The sequence below is a fragment of the Geotrypetes seraphini genome, chromosome 2 (genome assembly GCF_902459505.1).
Source record: "Geotrypetes seraphini chromosome 2, aGeoSer1.1, whole genome shotgun sequence".
Taxonomy (NCBI): Eukaryota; Metazoa; Chordata; class Amphibia; order Gymnophiona; family Dermophiidae; genus Geotrypetes; species Geotrypetes seraphini.
Window position 1 is genome coordinate 485,324,173 of NC_047085.1, and position 20,559 is coordinate 485,344,731.

The following is a 20,559-nucleotide window of genomic DNA, read 5'->3' on the forward strand; positions in this document are numbered from 1 at the left end:
CTCTATTTCCCTCAGTCTTCTTTCAGTCTCCAGCAGGTGTTGAGTGATCTGTACCCATCTCCCTTGGTAGGGCTGTTGGAATTTGTTTAGGGGTTTATTGTCCCTGTTTTTAGCCGGACGGAGCTTGGACGGACTCTGTTTGGGGGTTCGTCCGACCTCGGGGGTGTCAAACCCGGCGGGTCACGAGCGGGGTCCCTCCCCCCACTTCCTCCACCTCCCCATATTTTTTTAGAGGAGCCTCAGCAGTAAGCCTTGCCCCCTAAATCAAGCAAGGCATATTGCTTCGAGAGCCTGTGGAGTCTGTTCTGTAAAAAAAAAAAAAAAAAAAAAATCCTGAGGTAGTGCTGGTCTGGAGGGTTGTATCCCTTTAAGAAAACTGTATTTTACTGTATTTTTTCAACTAACCGGCACTTTTTTACAGCTAGGTCGCGTATGGAGCAATGAGCACTTCTAAAGGGAAAAAGTGCTCATTGTGCTCCAGACGCGAGGCACTCGCGGCCGGCCTGTGCAAGCGGTGTTCAGGCCGGTGCGGTGGAGGAGCTCCGTCGGCAGCGGCTGCAGGCGCCCAGAGCTCCCCGCCGATGGTGCCTCGCGAGTCGGCAGGGAACGGTGGAGAAGCCCGGTCTTCTCCGTCCGCCCACGGAGGGATTCCCCGAGCCGCCGACGGTCGGGTTTTAGAGGATTCCCTCTCAGCTGATATTTTGACAGCTGATGCCGGCTTGCCTGTTTTAGCGGCTGAGACTATTCAGGTCTCTCAGCCGCTGCAGGCTATGGAGGGAGCTGTTTTGGCGGGAAAGACGCCATCTTCTCTGTCTGGCCCCTCCATTTTGTCTTCCACCTCAGGTGACCTTCCCCCTGTTTTGGCTAAGCAGGGGCAGGTTTCTGCTGGGTCCCCTGCTGTGGCAGGGAGTCCCTTGGGACCCTCGGGGGGTTTTTCCCCTGATTTTTTCTTTTCATTATGCAAAGCCTATTTTCAGGCGGCTGGGGGTCCCGGTTGCGCCCAGGGGGTCTCGGGGGGTGGGGTTTCCTCCGCGCTCCCTGCGGCTTTGCCTCTCTCGTCTGACGTGACGTCCCCTCCGCCGCCTCTCTTGTCCAAGCGTCCGCGGGTGTCGTGGGACGAGGATTTGTGGTCGGAGGAACGTGTCGGTCTGGAGGAGGACCTGGACCCTTCTGAGGAATTCCAGGACCCTCTGGAGGGGACGGAAGCTGGCGGCGGGTTGTCGGGTTTCCCGTTCTCCAGTGACGAGGCGTCCGTGGTGCGCCTTTTTCAGAGAGATGAGCTGCCTGACCTTATTCAACAGGTTTCTTCGGCTTTGCGTTTTGAGGACGCGCCGCCGGAGACTCCGCGTGTGGGGGACCCTCTGTTACGAGGGATCCGTTCCGTTTCCCGCTCTTTTCCTATGCATCAGGATATTCGGGATATTATTCTTGAGCAGTGGAAAACGCCGGAGACGCCGTTTCGGCTGGCGCGCAGCATGGCTCGCCTGTATCCCATTCCTGAAGGGGATCGGGCTACGTTAGCTTCGCCAGTCGTGGATGCGGTGGTCTCGGCTATTTCCAAGCGGCATACCGTGCCTGTTGAGGGCGGTTCTGCCTTGCGGGACTCTGAGGAGCGCAAATTGGAGACCATCCTTAAGCAAAATTTTCAAGTCTCTGCCTTTGGGGTCCAGGCGGCTATTTGTGGGGGACTGGTCGCTCGCGCCGTGTTTCGGTGGGCGGAGCGGGTCTTGGATCGAGAGTCTGACGACTGGTCTCTGGTGGATCAGGAGGTAGCGAAGATTGAGATGGCTGCCTCATTCCTCTCGGATGCTCTGTATGACTTGGTGCAGATCTCGGCTAAGTCCATGGCTTTTGGCGTGGCCGCAAGGCGTGTGTTGTGGCTGCGCGCTTGGGCGGCGGATGCTGCGTCCAAAGCTAAGCTTACTAAATTTCCCTTTCGGGGGTCGTTTTTATTTGGAGAGGACTTGGATAAGTTGATTCAGACTCTGTCGGACTCGAAAGTTCCCCGTTTGCCGGAGGACCGTGCCCGCCCGGCGTCTCGGGGTGGTGCGGCCCGGGGGCGTTTGCGGGAATTTCGCAAGTATCGCCCTGGGCGTGGGGCTGCTTCTTTCCAGTCTCCGGGGTTTTCCCGGGGTCGGTTCTTCCAGCGCATGCAGCCCTTTCGGGGGGCCCGTCGGGGGGCAGGGAATCCCTCCGCCGGTTCCCCCGCTTCCCGTCCTGCACAATGACGCCTTGCCGGCGCCCCCCTTGGTTCCGGTGGGGGCCCGGCTGCGCGACTTTTTTCCCAAATGGGCCGAGATCACGTCCGATCAGTGGGTCCTGGAGGTGGTGCGGGACGGTTATGCCCTGGAGTTCGCCCGCTCTCTGCCGGATTTTTTCCTCGCTTCTCCATGTCAGACTCCTGGGAAGACGCTGGCGTTTCGCCAGACCCTTCAGCGCTTGCTAGATCTCAGGGCAGTAGTTCCGGTGCCCCCCCCCGGAGTGGGGCACGGGCAGGTACTCCATTTACTTTGTGGTGCCCAAGAAGGAGGGGACTTTTCGGCCCATCCTCGATTTGAAAGGGGTCAACAGGGCTCTCAAGGTTCCCTCTTTCCGTATGGAAACGCTGCGGTCGGTCATTCTGGCGGTTCAGCCGGGGGAGTTTCTCACTTCTCTCGATCTGACGGAGGCCTACTTGCATGTTCCTATTCGGGCCTCTCATCAGCGTTTCCTGCGCTTTGCGATCTTGGGTCGGCACTATCAGTTCTGTGCGCTTCCCTTTGGGCTGGCCACGGCTCCCCGGACGTTCACCAAGGTGATGGTGGTCGTCGCGGCAGCCTTGCGGGCGGAGGGCATCCTGGTACACCCCTACCTGGACGACTGGTTAATTCGGGCCAAGTCGTTGCAGGAAAGCTCCCGGGTTACGGCTCGGGTGGTGGAGTTTCTCCGGTCGCTGGGCTGGGTGGTCAACCTTTCCAAGAGTCGGTTGGTTCCGGCTCAGCGTCTGGAGTACCTCGGGGTGCTGTTCGACACCTCCTTGGGGAAGGTCTTCCTCCCAGAGGCCCGGGTGAGCAAATTACAGTCTCAGATTCGCCTGCTTTTGGCGTCCCGGTGTCCTCGGGCGCGAGATTTCCTCCAGGTCCTGGGGTCGATGGCGGCGTCCCTGGACGTGGTGAGGTGGGCGCGGGCCCACATGCGTCCTCTCCAGTATGCTCTGCTCCGGAGGTGGTCTCCCCAGAGGCACGGGATGGATGTCCCGGTTCCCCTACGAGGCTTGGCGCGCTGCAGTCTGCGTTGGTGGCTCCGGACCCCTCACCTAGTTCAGGGGGTGGGTCTGGATCTTCCGCAGTGGACGGTGCTCCTTACGGATGCGAGTCTCCTGGGTTGGGGGGCCCAGTGCCTGGGTCACTCAGCTCAGGGAACCTGGTCCACGGAGGAGGCCTCCTGGTCGATCAACGTGTTGGAGACCAGGGCGGTCCGGCTGGCGCTGTTGGCTTTCCACTCCCTTTTGTTGGGCAAGTCGGTCAGAGTCCTGTCGGACAATGCCACGGCGGTGGCTTATGTCAATCGTCAGGGGGGCACCAAGAGCACTCTGGTGGCGCAGGAGGCGGCTCGGCTCATGGTTTGGGCGGAGTCGCATCTTCTGGACCTCTCGGCCTCTCACATTGCCGGGGTAGAAAACGTTCAGGCGGACTTCCTCAGTCGTCACTTCTTGGATCCGGGAGAGTGGTGTCTCGGCGCCGAGGCGTTTCAGTTGCTAGTGCGTGCTTGGGGGCAGCCCCTGATGGATCTGATGGCTACAAGTGGCAACGCCAAAGTACCCCGCTTCTTCAGTCGTCGCAGGGACGGTCTGGCCGAGGGTCTGGATGCTCTGGTCCAACCGTGGCCAACGGAGGGGCTGTTGTATGTGTTCCCTCCTTGGCCATTAGTGGGCAGAGTACTGCTTCGCGTTGTTCGCCATCCGGGGCTGGTGGTTTTGGTGGCTCCGGATTGGCCTCGTCGTCCGTGGTATGCGGATCTGGTGAGGCATCTGGTGGCGGATCCTCTTCCTCTGCCTCTCGGGTGCGATCTTCTGACGCAGGGTCCCATTCCCATGTTCGACCCGTCTCCCTTTTGTCTTACGGCTTGGCTCTTGAAAGGGGCCGCCTGAGTAAGAAGGGATATTCCGACAAGGTGATCTCTACACTTTTGGGGTCCCGGAGGCTTTCTACCTCTCGGGCTTATGTACGGGTTTGGCGTCTTTTTGAGGAATGGTGCCGAGCGCGGGGAGTGGTCTCCTTTCGCGCTTCTCTGCCTAACATTCTAGAGTTTTTGCAGGATGGCCTGGATAGGGGCCTGGCCTGGTCTTCTCTTCGGGTTCATCTGGCGGCCCTGTCGGCTTTTCGGGGGCTGGTGACAGGTCAGCGTTTGTCAGCCATTCCTGATGTGATTCGCTTTCTTAGGGCGGCCAAGTTGCTCAGGCCTCCCATAAGGCCCTCGATTCCCTCTTGGGATCTCAATCTGGTTCTCTCTGTTCTAGTGCGCCCTCCTTTCGAGCCGTTGGATGGCTGTTCGTTAAAGGACCTTACGCTGAAGTCGGTCTTTTTGGTGGCCATTACTTCCGCTAGACGGGTGTCGGAGCTACAGGCTTTCTCTTGTAGGGCTCCCTTCCTGGAGTTTTCGAAGGAGCGGGTTGTTTTGCGGCCTGTTCCTTCCTTTCTGCCGAAGGTAGTTTCTCCTTTTCATGTCAATCAATCGGTGGTCCTCCCGGTCTTGGGTAGTCGGGAGGGTTCTTCTGAGCAACGTCAGCTGCGCAAGTTGGATGTCGGTCGGGTCCTCCATGCTTATGTGCAGCGGACCCGGGATTTTCGGAGCTCCGATCATCTCTTTGTGCTTCTGGCGAGGCCTCGTCGGGGGGCTGGCGCTTCTAAGGCTACTATTGCGCGCTGGATCAAGGAGATGATTGCTTCCGCTTATCTTCTGAGTCAGAAGCCGGTTCCGGAGTTTCTCAAGGCTCATTCCACTAGGGGTCAGGCGGCTTCTTGGGCTGAGTCGTCGCTCGTGCCTCCGGTGGATATTTGTAAGGCTGCGGTTTGGTCCTCCTTGCATTCATTTGTTCGGCATTATCGGGTAGATGTTCAGGCGCGTCGGGACGCGGTGTTCGGTGAGCGTGTTCTGGTATCGGCCCTTCGGGGGTCCCGCCCGTGAGAGGGACTGCTTTGGTACGTCCCAATCGTAAAGTTAACCTCTACTGGTCTGGAGAGTGCTAAAGAAGGAGAAATTAGGTTCTTACCTGCTAATTTACTTTCTTTTAGCTTCTCCAGACCAGTAGAGGTCCCCACCCTGTCTGTTGTTGTTGTTGTTGGGGCTGTTGCGCGGGCAGTTTTTGGTTTTTGCTGCGGGTTCTAGTATTTTTCTAGGGCCGGGGAGAATTGAAGAACAGCGGCTGTGGCTCGGCTGGCTTAGCTGGCGAGCTGTGGGGACCTTCTTCCTTCGGGAATTTCTCCTCTGCATTTTCCAACAGCATTTTTGGGTATGTTATTTGTTACTCCTTTCGGAGTCTTGTTTTTTCTCTCTGTTGTTTTTCCAGTTCTTGGTTCTGCTTGGCTATTCGGCAGACTGAGGGAAATAGAGAGGAGGGGCTAGGATATACTGTCCCAAAGTTTTGTTTTCAGTCTCCACCTGCTGGTCATGATTAGATATATACCCAATCGTAAAGTTAACCTCTACTGGTCTGGAGAAGCTAAAAGAAAGTAAATTAGCAGGTAAGAACCTAATTTCTCCTTCCTTTTCGTCCGTATCAGACCAGTCCAGAACCAGTGGGTTGCGTCTGTTAACCACTGGATGGAGACAGAGAAAAAAAAGTAGTTCTTTATGACTTGCCCCTTAAGGGTGTCATGCAGCCATGGAATGTTCAGTATTATCCTCTATCTCCAAGTGGACGGTAGATGGACCATTCAGCGCCTCCTTGGTGCTTCTCACAGAGCTCCAGAACCTGTACTGTGTGTCAGTAGAGCTGGGGGTTCTTAATGGGCAGTGCCATCCCTCCCCCACTCCTTCTCTGCACTGCAGTTTGTTAAGGAGTTGAAGAAACTAAAGGCTTTCTTACTGCCTTCTGTGAGACAGACTGCTTGTATTGTTACTTGAGGTATTGTTTTATCTAGAGAGGTAAGTTCTACCTTTCCTCTGGAAAGTTTTATCTTCTTCACTCACTTAATTTTGCTATTTTCCTCGTAGTTAATAGTCCTGAATACTAAAGACACTAGCCTCATTCACCATGTTGTTATTGCAGAGCTCTTGTATTTTCTAACAAGCTTATAAAAAGTGTTAGGCCTAGTAAATAGTCTACTGTTTGACTAGCCAGCTGCGTGTATATATAGCTTCTGAACACAGGCTTGTGCTGTGCAACTCAATTATACAGAGTTCTGGTATAGAGTTCTTTTTCACAGCTGAAGAATTTAGTTCAGGCCTGTACATCAGCGGATACATTTTTCACCTAGAAAAACTCAGCTCTCAGGGTTGCTACAGTCACCACTGTTTTCAAAACTAAAGCTCTCTCTCTCTCTCTCCTGTTTTTCATTTGGGAAATTCAGCCATGTTCTACAGCTAGTCATATTACCCATATTTCTGTTTCCTGATGTTGCTATGGCAACTGAATTACAGAGGAGAGCTTTATATTTTTTATTTTTTTGCAGTTAAAAAACAAACTTTTGGATGTCAGTGCAAGCTTTTCTTAAATTAAACTAAAACTTAGTTTTATAGACCAAGTCATCAACCAAGAGGAGCTCAACTCGGTTAACAATAATGTAATTCATAATATATAAACTTGACAAGGGAAAGTGGACTGAAATAATTTCCAAAATGTTTAGCAAGCAAAAAGTTTTCAGAACTTTCCAGAATAAAGCAAAATAACCTAAACTTCTTAATGTAAGCAGTAAAGCATTCCAGAATTCGGTTAATTTAAAAGCAAAAGAGTGGCTAAATCTCTTAAAGGTTCTGTTTTTACCACTGAGAGAGGGAAATGTAAGTTTTAATTTGAGAACTTCTAGCAAGATGAGATCTATGAACATTCCAGTCTAAAGGAATCAAAGTAGCAAAAATGCCAAATAGGATCTTAAATGCAATACAAATGCAGTTAAATTGAATTCTGAGATACACTGGAAGCCAATGTAATTCTTTAAGAAGAGGGGTTACATGGTCAAATTTACTTTTGCTGAAAATAAGTTTAGCTGCAGTGTTCTGTATTAATTGAAGTCTCTGCAGATTGACCTTTGAAAGACCCAAATACACTGAGTTGCAGTAATCCAACCTTGACAAAATGATTGATTGAACCAATACAGAGAAGTGTTGTTGGTGAAAGAGTGCTCTCACTCTTCTCAGAGCATGGAGGCTGATAAAACACTTTTTAATAAGCAAGTTTAGTTGGTCCTTAAATGTAAGTGAAGAATCAATAACAATACCCAGTATTAACGAGGAAAACTCAATTTTCAAAGATTCTCCTGAGTCTTAGATCACAGCAGAAAGGAGAGAATCTAACTTTGGACCAAGCCATAAAAGCTTAGGGCTCCTTTTACTAAGCTGCAATAACGTTTTTTAGCGCACACAGAATTTTAGCGTGCACCAAACCCACGCTACGAGGCTAGAACTAACGCCAGCTCAATGCTGGCATTAGCATCTAATGCGCATGGCAATTCTGCGTGCGCTAAGCGCACGCTAAAACTGCTATCGCAGCTTAGTAACAGGAGCCCTTAATCTTGGCAGCATTTAATTTCATCTGGACCATTGTTGCCCAGGACTGAAGTTTGATAATACCATGGTTAATATTGGATATCAAATTATCGAGATGTGGATCAACCTCATGTAATATGAAGATATCATCAGCGTATGTTAGTAAAGTTTCTTGGATATTCAAATCGTAACGCTTCAATGAACTCATGTAGATGTTAAATAAGGTTGGAGACAATGGAGAGCCCTGGGGCTCTCCATGATTTTGAATTGGAACCTTTCATATTGATTGAATAAGAGCGGGAAGGTAGGTATGTGTCAAACCAGTCTAGAACAATTTGATCAAGGCCGATTTTCTGAAATATTGTGATTAACTACATCAAAAGCTGCAGAGAGATTGAACTGAAGTAAGATAGCGTGCTTCTTACTAGACTGAATCTTAGAAAGAAGTGAAACCAGAAGAGTTTCTGTACTAAAATTCGGGCAGAACCCATGCTCAAAAGGCAAAAGAATAGAAAATTTCTCCAGATAACTTGAGAGTTGGGTGGCAACAACTGATTCCATAAGTTTAGTTAAGAGAGGTATGTTAGCAATCGGTCTATAGTGGGAGGAACAGTTGGATCGAGATCTGATTTTTTCAGAAGGGGAGTAAGACTTATACCCATATCATGCGAGAAAAATCCTGTTTCCAAAGCGTCATTTAATAATATAGTCAGCCAATTGATCGCCTGAGGAGGAATATTGGCAAAAAGATAAGAGGGAAAAGGATCAAGAATACATTTACATCTCATCAATTTTGCACAAAGTTTTGGGACTTGAGACTTGGATACTGAGTCAAATGAATACCAAAAGCGATCAGCTGGCGTCAACATAAAATTATTCTTAGAATCCCTTAAAAATAGACCAAGGTTCACTGCAGAAAATGAATTCTTAATAGTAACAATTTTATCTTTGAAAAAAGATGCAAGAGAGTTTGCTGTGGGTAGTGAAGCCTGAGAAGATGTACTACTTTGATGATTAGAATTAGCAATTTTACCTCCATAGTAGGTTTTTCTTGCTTTCCTCAGCTGAGAGTTATATTTTCTTACAGTAAGCCTCCAATTAAGTTTATCTAAGTCTGAAATAGATTTTTTCCATTTTCGTTCAAGTTTCCTACATGTTTGCTTAAGTTCTCTATGATATGGTGTGAACCAAGGAGAATTCCTGGAATGAGAGATGGATTTAGTAACAAGTGGAGCAAGAGTTAGATATGTACTCTTAAATTCCCATACAAATGTTTTAGTTTAATATCAGAATAATCATCATGGGGTCCTTTTACTATGGCATGCTAGCGATTAGTGTGAGCTAAATACTGTGCAGTCCATAGAAATACAATGGTCTGGATTAGAGAATGACACGGGGACAAATTTTTCTCCATCCCTGCAGGAACTCAATATCCCCATCCCCACAAGTTTTGTCACTGTTCCTGTCCCATTCCTGTAAACTCTACCTTAACTGCACAAGCCTCAAACACTTATGATTTTAAAGTGTTTGAGGCTAGTGCAGATGAGGACGGAGCTTAGGCATTGGTGGAATGAGGCATTATGACATCACAATTTGAGCTCTAGAATGTTGCTACTTATGATTTTAAAGTGTTTGAGGCTTGTGCAGATGAGGACGGAGCTTAGGCATTGGTGAAATGAGGTATTATGACATCACAATTTGAGCTCTAGAATGTTGCTACTTATGATTTTAAAGTGTTTGAGGCTTGTGCAGATGAGGACAGAGCTGAGGCATTGGTGGAATGAGGCATTATGACATCACAATCTGAGCTCTAGAATGTTGCTACTTATGATTTTAAAGTGTTTGAGGCTTGTGCAGATGAGGACAGAGCTGAGGCATTGGTGGAATGAGGCATTATGACTTCACAATCTGAAATCTAGAATGTTGCTACTTATGATTTTAAAGTGTTTGAGGCTTGTGCAGATGAGGACAGAGCTGAGGCATTGGTGGAATGAGGCATTATGACTTCACAATCTGAAATCTAGAATGTTGCTACTTATAATTTTAAAGTGTTTGAGGCTAGTGCAGATGAGGACGGAGCATGCAGGAATGGGGCAGGGACAGGAAAAGAACTTGCGGGGACAAGACGGGAAAATGAGCTTTCGCACAGATGGAGAAAAAATTTATCCCCGTGTCGTTCTCTGGTCTAGATAGCATTCAGCATGTGCTAATTAGTAGCACTAAGTCCCTCTTTTACTAAGCCGTTGTAGAGATTTCTACCATGGTCCAGAGCATTAAATGCTCTGATGCTCATAGGAATTCTATGAGTGTTGGAGCATTTAGTGCTCCGGGTTGCGGTAGAAACCTATACCATGGCTTAGTTAAAAAAAAAAGAAAAAAGGGAGGGGTGAGGTAAATCCGTTAGCATGCCATAGTAAAAGAATCCCTGTATTTCTTTGATGCAGTGCAGTTGGAATCTGTTTTTGTGGGTTAAGGTACCTGTGGAACAAGTTAATATTACTTGATTTTGATTTGGGGGATGAGATAGTATTAAAGGGTTCTGATGAATATAAATAGCCTGCTGTTTCAGCTAATATATTTTTTTCCTTTTTCCATGCTGTAACCTCTTATGGTTTGGAGCAATACCATACACAACTTTGTAACAAAGACAACCCAGCTTAAACAAAACACGCGCCTCCACTGGAAGCCAATGCAACTCACGGTAGAAAGGAGTCACATGATCATATTTCTTTAGACCATAAATTAATTTGACCCCTGTATTTTGAATCAGTTTAAGCCTAGCTATCTCTTTCATGGTACATGTCAAATAGACACAGTTACAATAGTCGGGAAGACTTAGAAGTAACGACTGAACTAAAAGTTTAAAGGCCGGAAACTCAAAATATGATTTTATGATATGCAGCTTCCACAATGTGTAATAACCCTTTTTGCAGTACAGCGTCTACTTGCTTTTTCATGGTCGATTGTTGATCTATAACAACTCCCAATATTTTAATCGTTGGATTGATCTTATAGAGTGTTGAGTCTATAGTAATTAATGGTTCATGTAAAATTCTAGTATCTTGTACTATGTTCGTTCTATAACCTACTTACTTTCATGCCTATTACCAGTATCTTGGGTCTTGTTCATCTTAGCTTTATACACATCTGTTAATTCTAGTTATTTGTACTTATTTATCATATTCTCATCTGCCTGGGTATATCTTCATTGTCCACCCTATCGTCTTCCTGGTGGGAAGTTACTAGTTATTTCTTCTATGTTGCTACTTCCCCTGTCTGTTGCTTTATTACTGAAAGAAATCTCTGAAAAGGATGATCTTTATGAGGCAATGATTAATAAATGTATATAGAAATAAAGAACAAACAAAAACCAATGTGGAGAAATGATGTTACTGAGATGGACTTTATTATTATTAAAATAATATTAAAACTTGGCAAACCACATAAAAACCTCTAGGACACAGTCCGCTGAAAAGCTTTGGACCCTGGACCCAACACGGTGCGTGTTTCGACAGAATATCTTCTTCAGGGGTCCCTAAGAAGTCCTATGGGAAAGATACGTGGATAAAAATGCCAGTCGGAAATAAACTGATCCGGCTTTTTGAGCCCCTGTCCTGCACACAGCTTTTACAGATCAGTTTATTTCCGACTGGCATTTTTATCCACGTATCTTTCCCATAGGACTTCTTAGGGATCCCTGAAGAAGACATTCTGTCGAAACACGCACCATGTTGGGTCCAGGGTCCAAAGCTTTTCAGCGGACTGTGTCCTAGAGGTTTTTATGTGAGTTGCCAAGTTTTAATATTATTTTAATATTAATAAAGTCCCTCTCAGGAACATCATTTCTCCACATTTGTTTTTTGTTTCTTCTTGGATTTGTCTGTGGAGATCATTGGATCAGTTCTCTTGTTTTCGTATAGAAATAAAGATCCATGCTGTTCATTCTGCATTTTCCAGAGCTACCTCCACATTTCAAAGTACAGCTGAAGAACGAGGCAGCCACAGAAGGTGGGACAGTCGCTCTGTGCTGTGAACTGACCAAAGCCGGTGCCTCAGTAGAGTGGAAGAAGGGAAAAAAGACACTCAGATCAAGTGACAAGTATAAAATGAAGCAGGAGGGTACCATTGCTGAGCTGGTGATCCTTGACCTAGATGTGAAAGATGCTGGAGATTATACTTGTGTGTGTGGAAAGCAGACAACCTCTGCAGCCTTATTAGTGAATGGTAAATTACAGAACATGGTCAATACCAAAGATGCAGCATTTATTTTTTTTAAATGCCATTTTATGAGCCAGATGTACCTTATATTTGCTTCATATTTTGTAAGATGTGTAAGGGTGGGCCCCTTTTATGCCCGGTGATTGTATGGAGGACCCCTCACATAACTGTATTTATTTGGGTTGGTCCATTGCTGGGACTGGCATGCACCAGGAAATTTTAAGCAACTACCTCGTTCAGTCAATATGCCAGACCTCTTCAGTATATGTGTTCTGAACCAACTTGTTTACTTGAAGTCTCTTGTTAGCAAGTAATTAGGGCAATAACTTTGACAAGAGACTGTATGTGTATATCCTCTATCTCAGAAACGGAGAAAAATGAAGGCAGATAAAGACCATGTGGCCTATCTAGTCTATCTAATCATGCCTCTCCTCTCCCTTAGAGATCCAAAGTACTTGGGGGTTAGCACCCAAGAAAAGGATTGTCATTGTAGACAATACGATGAAACCTTCCGCCCAATGTTTGGCGGCGGCCAAAAAAGCAAACAGGTTGCTAGGAATTATTTAAAAAAGGGATGGTTAACAAGACTAAGAATGTCATAATGCCCCTGTATCGCTCCATGGTGCGACCTCATCTGGAGTATTGTGTTCAGTTCTGGTCTCCTTATCTCAAGAAAGATATAGTGGTGCTAGAAAAGGTTCAAAGAAGAGCAACCAAGATGGTTAAGGGGTCGGAACTCCTCTCGTATGAGGAAAGACTAAAACGGTTAGGGCTCTTCAGCTTGGAAAAGAGACGGCTGAGGGGAGATATGACTGAAGTCTACAAAATCCTGGGTGGAGTAGAACGGGTACAAGTGGATCGATTTTTCAATCTGTCAGAAATTACAAAGACTAGGGGACACTTGATGAAGTTACAGGGAAATATTCTTAAAACCAATAGGAAGAATTTTTTTTTTTAACTCAGAGAACGCATTGCCAGGGGATGTGGTAAGAGCGGATAGCGTAGCCAGTTTTAAGAAAGGTTTGGACAAGTTCCTGGAGGAAAAGTCCATAGTCTGTTATTGAGAAAGACATGGGGGAAGCCACTGCTTGCCCTGTATCGGTAGCATGGAATATTGCTACACCTTGGGTTTTGGCCAGGTACTAGTGACCTGGATTGGCCATCATGAGAACGGGCTACTGGACTTGATGGACCATGGGTCTGATCCAGTAAGGCTATTCTTATGTTCTTCTGTATTTGCCCCAAGCTTTCTTATATTCAGATACACTTTTTATCTGCAGTCTTTTATAGTTTATGAAAACTAACCTCTTTTACTTTACCTTTTCAGCTACTATTTTTGAGAGCCAAAGTGGCCTACTTTTCTTCTTACTTTTACTTACTTTCCTTATAAAATGGTTTGTTGCCCTTACAATAGCTCCTTTAAATTTTGCCCACTGCTTTCCTACTTCCAGATGTTTCCATCCAGACAACTCCTTGATGTAATCCCCCATCTCAACAAAGTTAGTTCTTTTAAAGTCTAGAACCTTTGCTTTCAAATGAGCCCTCTCTACACCTGTCTTAATATGAAACCACACCTTGAGTTGATCACTGGATGCTATATGATCACCCATATAACATCAGAAACACTTTACTCATTTATAAGCACTAAGTCCAGTAGGGCCCCATCCCATATGGATTTCATTATCAACTGCCGGAACAGTTCTCCTTGTAGAGTATCCAGGATCTCCCAACTGTAATAGGGGTACCCCAATCAACATCTGGCATATTAAAATCACTTATTAGTAGTACTCCCCATTTACAGCTGTATTTTGAATGTCTTCTATTAAATTTCTGTCCACTTCTGTTTGTGAAGGAGGCCTGTACAGTATATCACATCAATATAAATACATTTTCCATTCCCTCTTTCCAGATTGAACAACAGTACCTCTTCCTTATCATGTAAATCCTGCAACCATGTGGTTTTAATATGATCTTTAACATATGATGCCACTCCCTCTCCTTTCCATCCTACCCTGTCTTTCATGAACAGATTATAGCCTGGTATAACTATATTCCAGTCATAGCTCTCTGTGAATACCTTTAAATCCAGTTCTTTGAAAATTGTTCAGAGTGTACCACATCTCCATTCCTATTTGTATTTGTATTTTTCTGCTAACCTTCTCCCAGACCTTTAGCTCTGAACACAGAACAGAAATATTTGTTAAGCAATTTTGCTTTGTCCTTTTCAACTTCTACATATTCCTTCCCTTCATCCTTGAATCTCACAATGCCACTTTCATACTTCGTCCTATCGGTAACATGTCTAAAAAATGTCCTGTACTGGAGTGGAGCCACTGAAGCTCCTTGTGACTCTAGGCAAGACATTTGACCCTCCAAGTACAAAATAAGTACCTATATATAATATGTAAACTGCTTCAATTGTAACCACAGAAAGGCAATATATCAAATATATCATTCCTTTTCCCTTTCCCCTGTTGGCTATTTTGACTTCCATTTGCATCTTTGCTTTTCTAACTATTTTTCCAGACATTGTTGCCTGTCTTTCTTTTTTGCTATCTCTTCTAGTCTATGAAAGCTACGCACCACTGGATTTTATATAAATTGCCCTAATTTTATCGCGGAGCCCAGATATGTGCATAAAATAATTAGTCAATTGGGTGCAAACAACAAGTTATTGGTTTTAATTGCCACTTATTTGAATTTACGTTTGCATGCTATTCTATAACATTGCGTGCTGACAGCATACCATGTGCAACTCAAGAGGAGGCTTGACCATAGGAGGGAAGTGGGTGGGTCAAGGGCATTTCAAATATTTAGGTGCAGTGTTACAGAATACTGGTGTTACGTGTCCAGCTTGTGCATCAGAATTTACACCAAGTTTCGCACCCAAAGTTGGTCATAGGAATCTACTCTAAGCTCTATTAAGAGCACTCAGGGAGGAAATTCTATAAGAGGCACCTAAAGTTAGGCACTTAATTAGTAAACTGGCTTCAATAATGAACTCATAATTGAAAAAATTTAAATTTAATTGAGAGATAAGCACCTATCTTCATAGATGTGATTCTACAAAAGATAGGCGCCTATCACATTCCCAAGACCAAAGTAGACAAGTTTAGGAGTGGAGAAAGACTTAGACACCACTAGGCGTGATTCTCTAAAGGACTTAAGGGTTTAACAGTTTTATTGAAATTTTATATTACAAAAGATATATCCAATAGCAGTAGAACAACAAGCAACAATAACCCAAACCTAACCTCCCACCCCCATCCTTAGAGTTTGCCCATGCGTAGTAATGTAGAAAACAAACAGTACCAGAAATACAAAAAATGGCTACAATAGCCAACATAACATGTGAGTAGGGTACTGGATAGCATACACCAACACTGTAAAAGTGTAATTCACCCCCCCCCCCCAAAAAAAAAAATAAAAAAATCAGAAACACTACCCCCAAACCCAAATAATAATAATAATAATTAAAAAAAATAAACAAACACCACACACAGACTTCCAATCCATGCACCAGTATAGTAAGCCAGATGTGCCATATCCACTGTCCATCCAGGTGCTATTACTCTGGTCCCTGTAGGGCGTTCAAAACTAAACTTCTATCTGTAGGGGGCAAAGAGAAGATGTAGAGATCCCAAGTCCGCAAAAATAACTGTGTTGCCCAATACGATCTACGAGCCCCTCTCTGCTCCAACATCATGAGCGCACGCAGACAATTCCTCCAAGCCCAGTAAGACGGAGCTCCTCCTCCAACCCAGTCACCTAAAATTGCTCTCCTACCCAACACTCCTGCTTTCTGCAAATAATGTAGGCCTTTAAAACCCTAGCCTACATTACATGCGCCTAAGTTTTAAGTTAGGCGCGGCTAAGCTTGATTCTGTAATGGGCGCCTAGTGTGATTGACATGCATAGGCACCTTACTTTAGGTGCCTATCCTTTTTAGGCGCCAGTGCTTAGTGTGAAAAATGTTGAAGGGTGTGAAGACTTTTGTAAGAAATATTTCTCGATTTATATTTTATTTGTTTGTCCTGGTCCACAGAATTCCCAATGAGATTCAGATTGTGAGATTAAGTTTTTCAGTTTATACTCGACGTCTGCTGTCTTCTCATCTTTGTCTTAACTAGCTGAAGAGCACAACCTGTAGCTCTGAATGTCTAGATTTTAACATACCTTATGCACGTAACATATTTTGTGTCTTCCAGAACGGCCTCTAAATTTCAAAAAAGGGCTGAGGAATGAGAAAGCAAAGGAGGGCGAAAGTGCCACTCTGCATTGTGAGTTGACCAAGGCCGCTGATGTAGTGGAGTGGAAGAAGGAACAAACAACACTGAAACCAAGTGAGAAGTATAAAATGAGATTGGAGGGCACTGCTGCTGAGCTGGAAATCCATGAATTAAATGTCAAGGATGCAGGAGATTATACTTGTGTATGTGGGAAGCAGCAGACCACTGCGGCCCTGTTGGTGGAAGGTAAACTATGTGCATGTTATTCATTGCATATTTTTTCTCATATTTATTATTTTGTTTTTATTGATTGTTTATTACTTTTCTGGTTTATCTTACTGTACATTACTTGTACCCTGGGTTTTTCCCAGACTAAAGTGATTAATTGAGTGTAAATAAATGAATTGATGGGAAATAAAATAAACTCTTCTGAATACACAAAGGCCTGACAAGCAATCACATTCTAAGACTGAGAACTTGCAGAATGGAGGAGGAAAGCTGGGCAGAATGGGCAAGTCACTTAATCCTCCCATTGCCCCAGGTACATTAGATAGATTGTGAGCCCGCCGGGAAAATGCTTGAGTACCTGAATAAATTAATGTAAACCGTCCTGAGCTCCCTTGGGAGAACAGTATAGAAAATTGAACAAATAAATAAAGAAAATAAAGTTTTTTTCTGCCATCAGATGCTTGTACTATGTTACTGCTGTATGATGCACATTCTCCCCATTTTGCCTCTTTCAGAAGTGCCTACCTTGTTTAAAGTGGAGCTAAAGAGTGTGGAAGCCTTAGAAGGTGGATCAGCCGCCTTACGCTGTGAACTGACGAAACCCGCTGTCTCAGTGGAGTGGAAGAAGGGACACAAGACGCTGAAACCAAGTGACAAGTATAACGTGAGGCAAGAGGGTCCTATTGCTGAACTGATAATTCAGAACTTGGATGAGAAGGATGCAGGAGATTACACTTGTGTGTGTGGAGAGCAGAAAAGCAAAGCAACCTTAACAGTGAAGGGTAAATTACACTCTATGTATCAGTGCATAAATGCATGATTTTGTCATATAAAGTGCTGTCATGGAGATCATTCTTACCAGGGGCACCCCTGAGTTGGCCTGAGGCCAACTGAGGCGGCGGCCTCAGGCGGTAGGTTTCAGAAAGTGGCATGACAGACAGTCCTCCAGTACCCTGCAGAGCAAACTGCCTTCTTCCGCCACTCCTGCCACATTGCCTTTTGTACAAATTTATAGTATGTTTCCCCCCCCCCCTCCAATGATAGCTCTCCTTCCTTTCCAATCCTGGATTCCCCAGTCCAGCAGTTCTCCTTCCCCCAATCTTGTAGTTCTTTTTTTTCCAGTCTCTCCCTATCTTGGAGCTCTTTTTCTCTCCTGCGTGGTTTACCTTCACTAATTATGTGCTCTCTAGAGGTCGCCAGGAACAGCTATTCCGATACGTTGCCTGCCTGGCTGCCAGCGTCTTCTCTGCATGGTGTCCCACTCTTTCTGATGTCATTTCCTGTTTCCTCAGGGGCAGAATGACCTACAGAGAAGATGCCGGTGCCAGCAGCCATGCAGTCAACGTATAGGCTGCCACCTGTGACCTCTAGAAAGCAAGTAATTAGTGAAGGTAGATCAGGCAGGAAGTAAGGAGAGCTACTGGACAAGAAAAACCTAGGCTCCGAGACCATGTCACCCCAGAACTAACATCCATACATTGGCTACCTATCCAAAAATGCTGCGCCTTTAAAGCCTTGGTCCTAGTCTTCAAGACCTACCACAAGCTGACACCGAACTACATGACATCAAAACTACAAATTTATGTCCCAAACAGATCACTGAGATCTCAAACAGAGAGACGGCTCACACTACCATCTGGTCGTTCACTCAAAACTGAAACAGCCCGCAAACATTCTTATTCACAGTTTATACCCAGATTCTGGCACATCATCCCCACATCCATTAGATGACTAGACATCTATGGAACTTCAGGAAGGCCGTGAAAACCTTCCTCTTCACAAATCCAGCTCGTTAATGTCCAGCGCTACTCACGAGCTCTGTAATGACCGACGCTACTCACGGGACCTTAACTGCCGACCACCGATCATGTACTCACTTACAACACTAAAATTTTAGTACAGTTATGTTATGTTCTGTTAGTACAGTAAATGCTGTCCTAAATCTATACTATCAACACTATAGAACACTTCACATATGTGAAATGCACAAAATTTGTTTAACCAGAGGATAAAGATCTCAAAACACCCCTAGGATCCAATCAATAGAAGGATTAATTTGGGGGTTAGGGTCTCATCATCGACCAAAACCTCTGTAAAGTAATTTACTTTAGAATTTAATATTTTTATATGAATTTTAAATCTGTTTTTTTGTGAATAAATATTTCAATTTCAATTTTTATTTCTCCTACATTAATGAAAATTGAAGAACTGGCAACTATCAAATATAACCCAAGACCGGAAATCTGCCATGCTGGAATTGAACAACAACAAGCACTTATCTTAACATTTAGACCCAATGGAGGCCAAATCCGTTTCACACCAACGGGCTTCTTCAGTGGAAACACTGAAGCTTGTTGAATGCCAGTTTCAATAAATTAACAGTTGTCTGGTTATTTGATTTTTGATCGTCACTGCCGAGCTCGGCTGTTAATTTATTGAAACTGGCATTCCCCTGAAGAACTGGTTTCCCCTGAAGAAACCCGTTGGCGTGAAACAGATTTGGCCTCCGTCGGGTTTAAATGTTAAGATAAGTGCTTCTTGTTGTTCAATTCCAGCATGGCAGATTTCCAGTCTTGGGTTATATTTGATAGTTGCCAGTTCTTCAATTTTCATTAATGTGGGAGAAATAAAAATAGAAAATCTACAGTGTTGATGGTAATCTGAGGATTTTGTCTTTTTCAACACTTCTTTAAGGTCTTCACTTTACCTGTTCAGTTTGCACTCTAAATCTATACTATGCCATGTAATATCTTCTACGAATGCCGCAAATTCTTCTAAGCTATGTCTGCCAAAAATGTCTTTCAATAATTTTGTCCTTCTATACTGTGAATGTACCTTTGTAACCCGTTCTGGGCTTCTTTCGGAGGATGGGCTAAATAAATGAATAAATAAAAAGAAACTGGAAAAAAAGAACTACTGTACCAGATCGAGGGAAAGGGGGAAAGGAGAACTGCTGGACTAGGGAAGCCCGGATTGTAAAGGAAGGAGCTATCATGGAGGCATGCCCTGAAGGCCAGGCAGGATGGAATGAGAAATGAGACCATGAGGGCTGGGGGATACTGAGAGAGAAAGTGAGACCATAGAAGATTCTGGATCAAGGGCAGGAAGGACTGTGGAGAAAGAGAGGGAACCTAATGTGGGGATAATGAGAGATGCAGTACTGGGTGAGGGGAGGAAGGGCAAAGATTGAGTGAGAGATGCAGTTCTAGGAGGGAAAGGGGGAGGGAGAGATTCAGTTATGAGAGGGAAGGGGACAAAGGGAAGATGAGAGACGCATGTCTGGGTAGGAAGGGGTAAAGGGGGGGGAGATATACAATACTGGGAGGGAGGGGGCAAAGGTTGAGCCAGAGATGCAACACTAAGAGAGATGGGGACAAAGGGTGAGTGAGAGATGCAGTACTGGGAAGGAAGGGGAGCAAAGGGTGAGTGAGAAATGTTGTACTGGTAGGGAAGGGGTAAAGGGTAAACCAGAGATGCAGTATTGTGAGGGGGACAAAGGGTGAGTGAGAGATGCAGTTTGGGGTTGGTGGGAGGGAATGGGAAAAAGGTAAGAAAGAGATGCCGTTCTGGGTGGGAGGGAGGGAGGAGAAGAGACAGGGAGATGTCAGGCTTCAAGATGGAGCCAGGGATAGGAAGGGGAAATGCCAAGAGTGGTGGAACAATGTGGGAAAAGCCATGGAAGGGCTGTCAAAGAAATGAGTGAGAGGAGGATAGGAGTACAGATGGTAGAAATGTAGTAATGGGAAGAAGATAAAAAAGAAAGAAGACACTGGTAAAAGAGTGAGCTGGAAAATGGAAAAACTAAGGAATAAGAGCAAATTGAAAGTTGCTAGGTAGATGAAAACTGAAAATGAGGAGCAAAAGGGTGAAATTTGAATGCACACAGAGGCTGAAAGGTAGGGAGGAAAAGATCAGTATGTCAGAGAAAGGTACAGTGAGAAAATGGAAAAAGGCAAAGAGGAGAGAGGGCACTGGCGTTAGTTCTAGCCGCGTAGCATGGGTTTAACACGCACTAAAATCCTGCGTGTGCTAAAAACGCTATCACAGCTTAGTAAAAGGAGCCCTTAATGTGACCTCCCTGCTATTTGCTGTTTGTTTTACCTTGCCCTTATATGTTGTAAGGTATTCCCCAGATTTAATTATTTTTTATAAAACACTCAGGCCCTCTTTTACTGAGCCACTAAATGCTCCGACGCTC

At 45.2% G+C, this 20,559-nt stretch overlaps 1 protein-coding gene across 16 annotated transcripts in view; it reads left to right on the forward strand.

Annotated features, from left to right (window-relative positions):
• The window catches only part of OBSCN (obscurin, cytoskeletal calmodulin and titin-interacting RhoGEF), a 762,040-nt gene that overhangs the window by 350,134 nt on the left and 391,347 nt on the right, over window positions 1-20,559 (forward strand). For 15 of the 16 annotated variants that reach the window (XM_033931804.1, XM_033931806.1, XM_033931805.1 and 12 more), the window contains 3 exons: window positions 11,644-11,910; window positions 16,113-16,379; window positions 16,877-17,143. In XM_033931804.1, the coding sequence (XP_033787695.1) occupies window positions 11,644-11,910; window positions 16,113-16,379; window positions 16,877-17,143 (801 nt within the window). The remainder of the gene's footprint in view (window positions 1-11,643; window positions 11,911-16,112; window positions 16,380-16,876; window positions 17,144-20,559) is intronic. The other variant, XM_033931807.1, reaches the window with a different exon arrangement.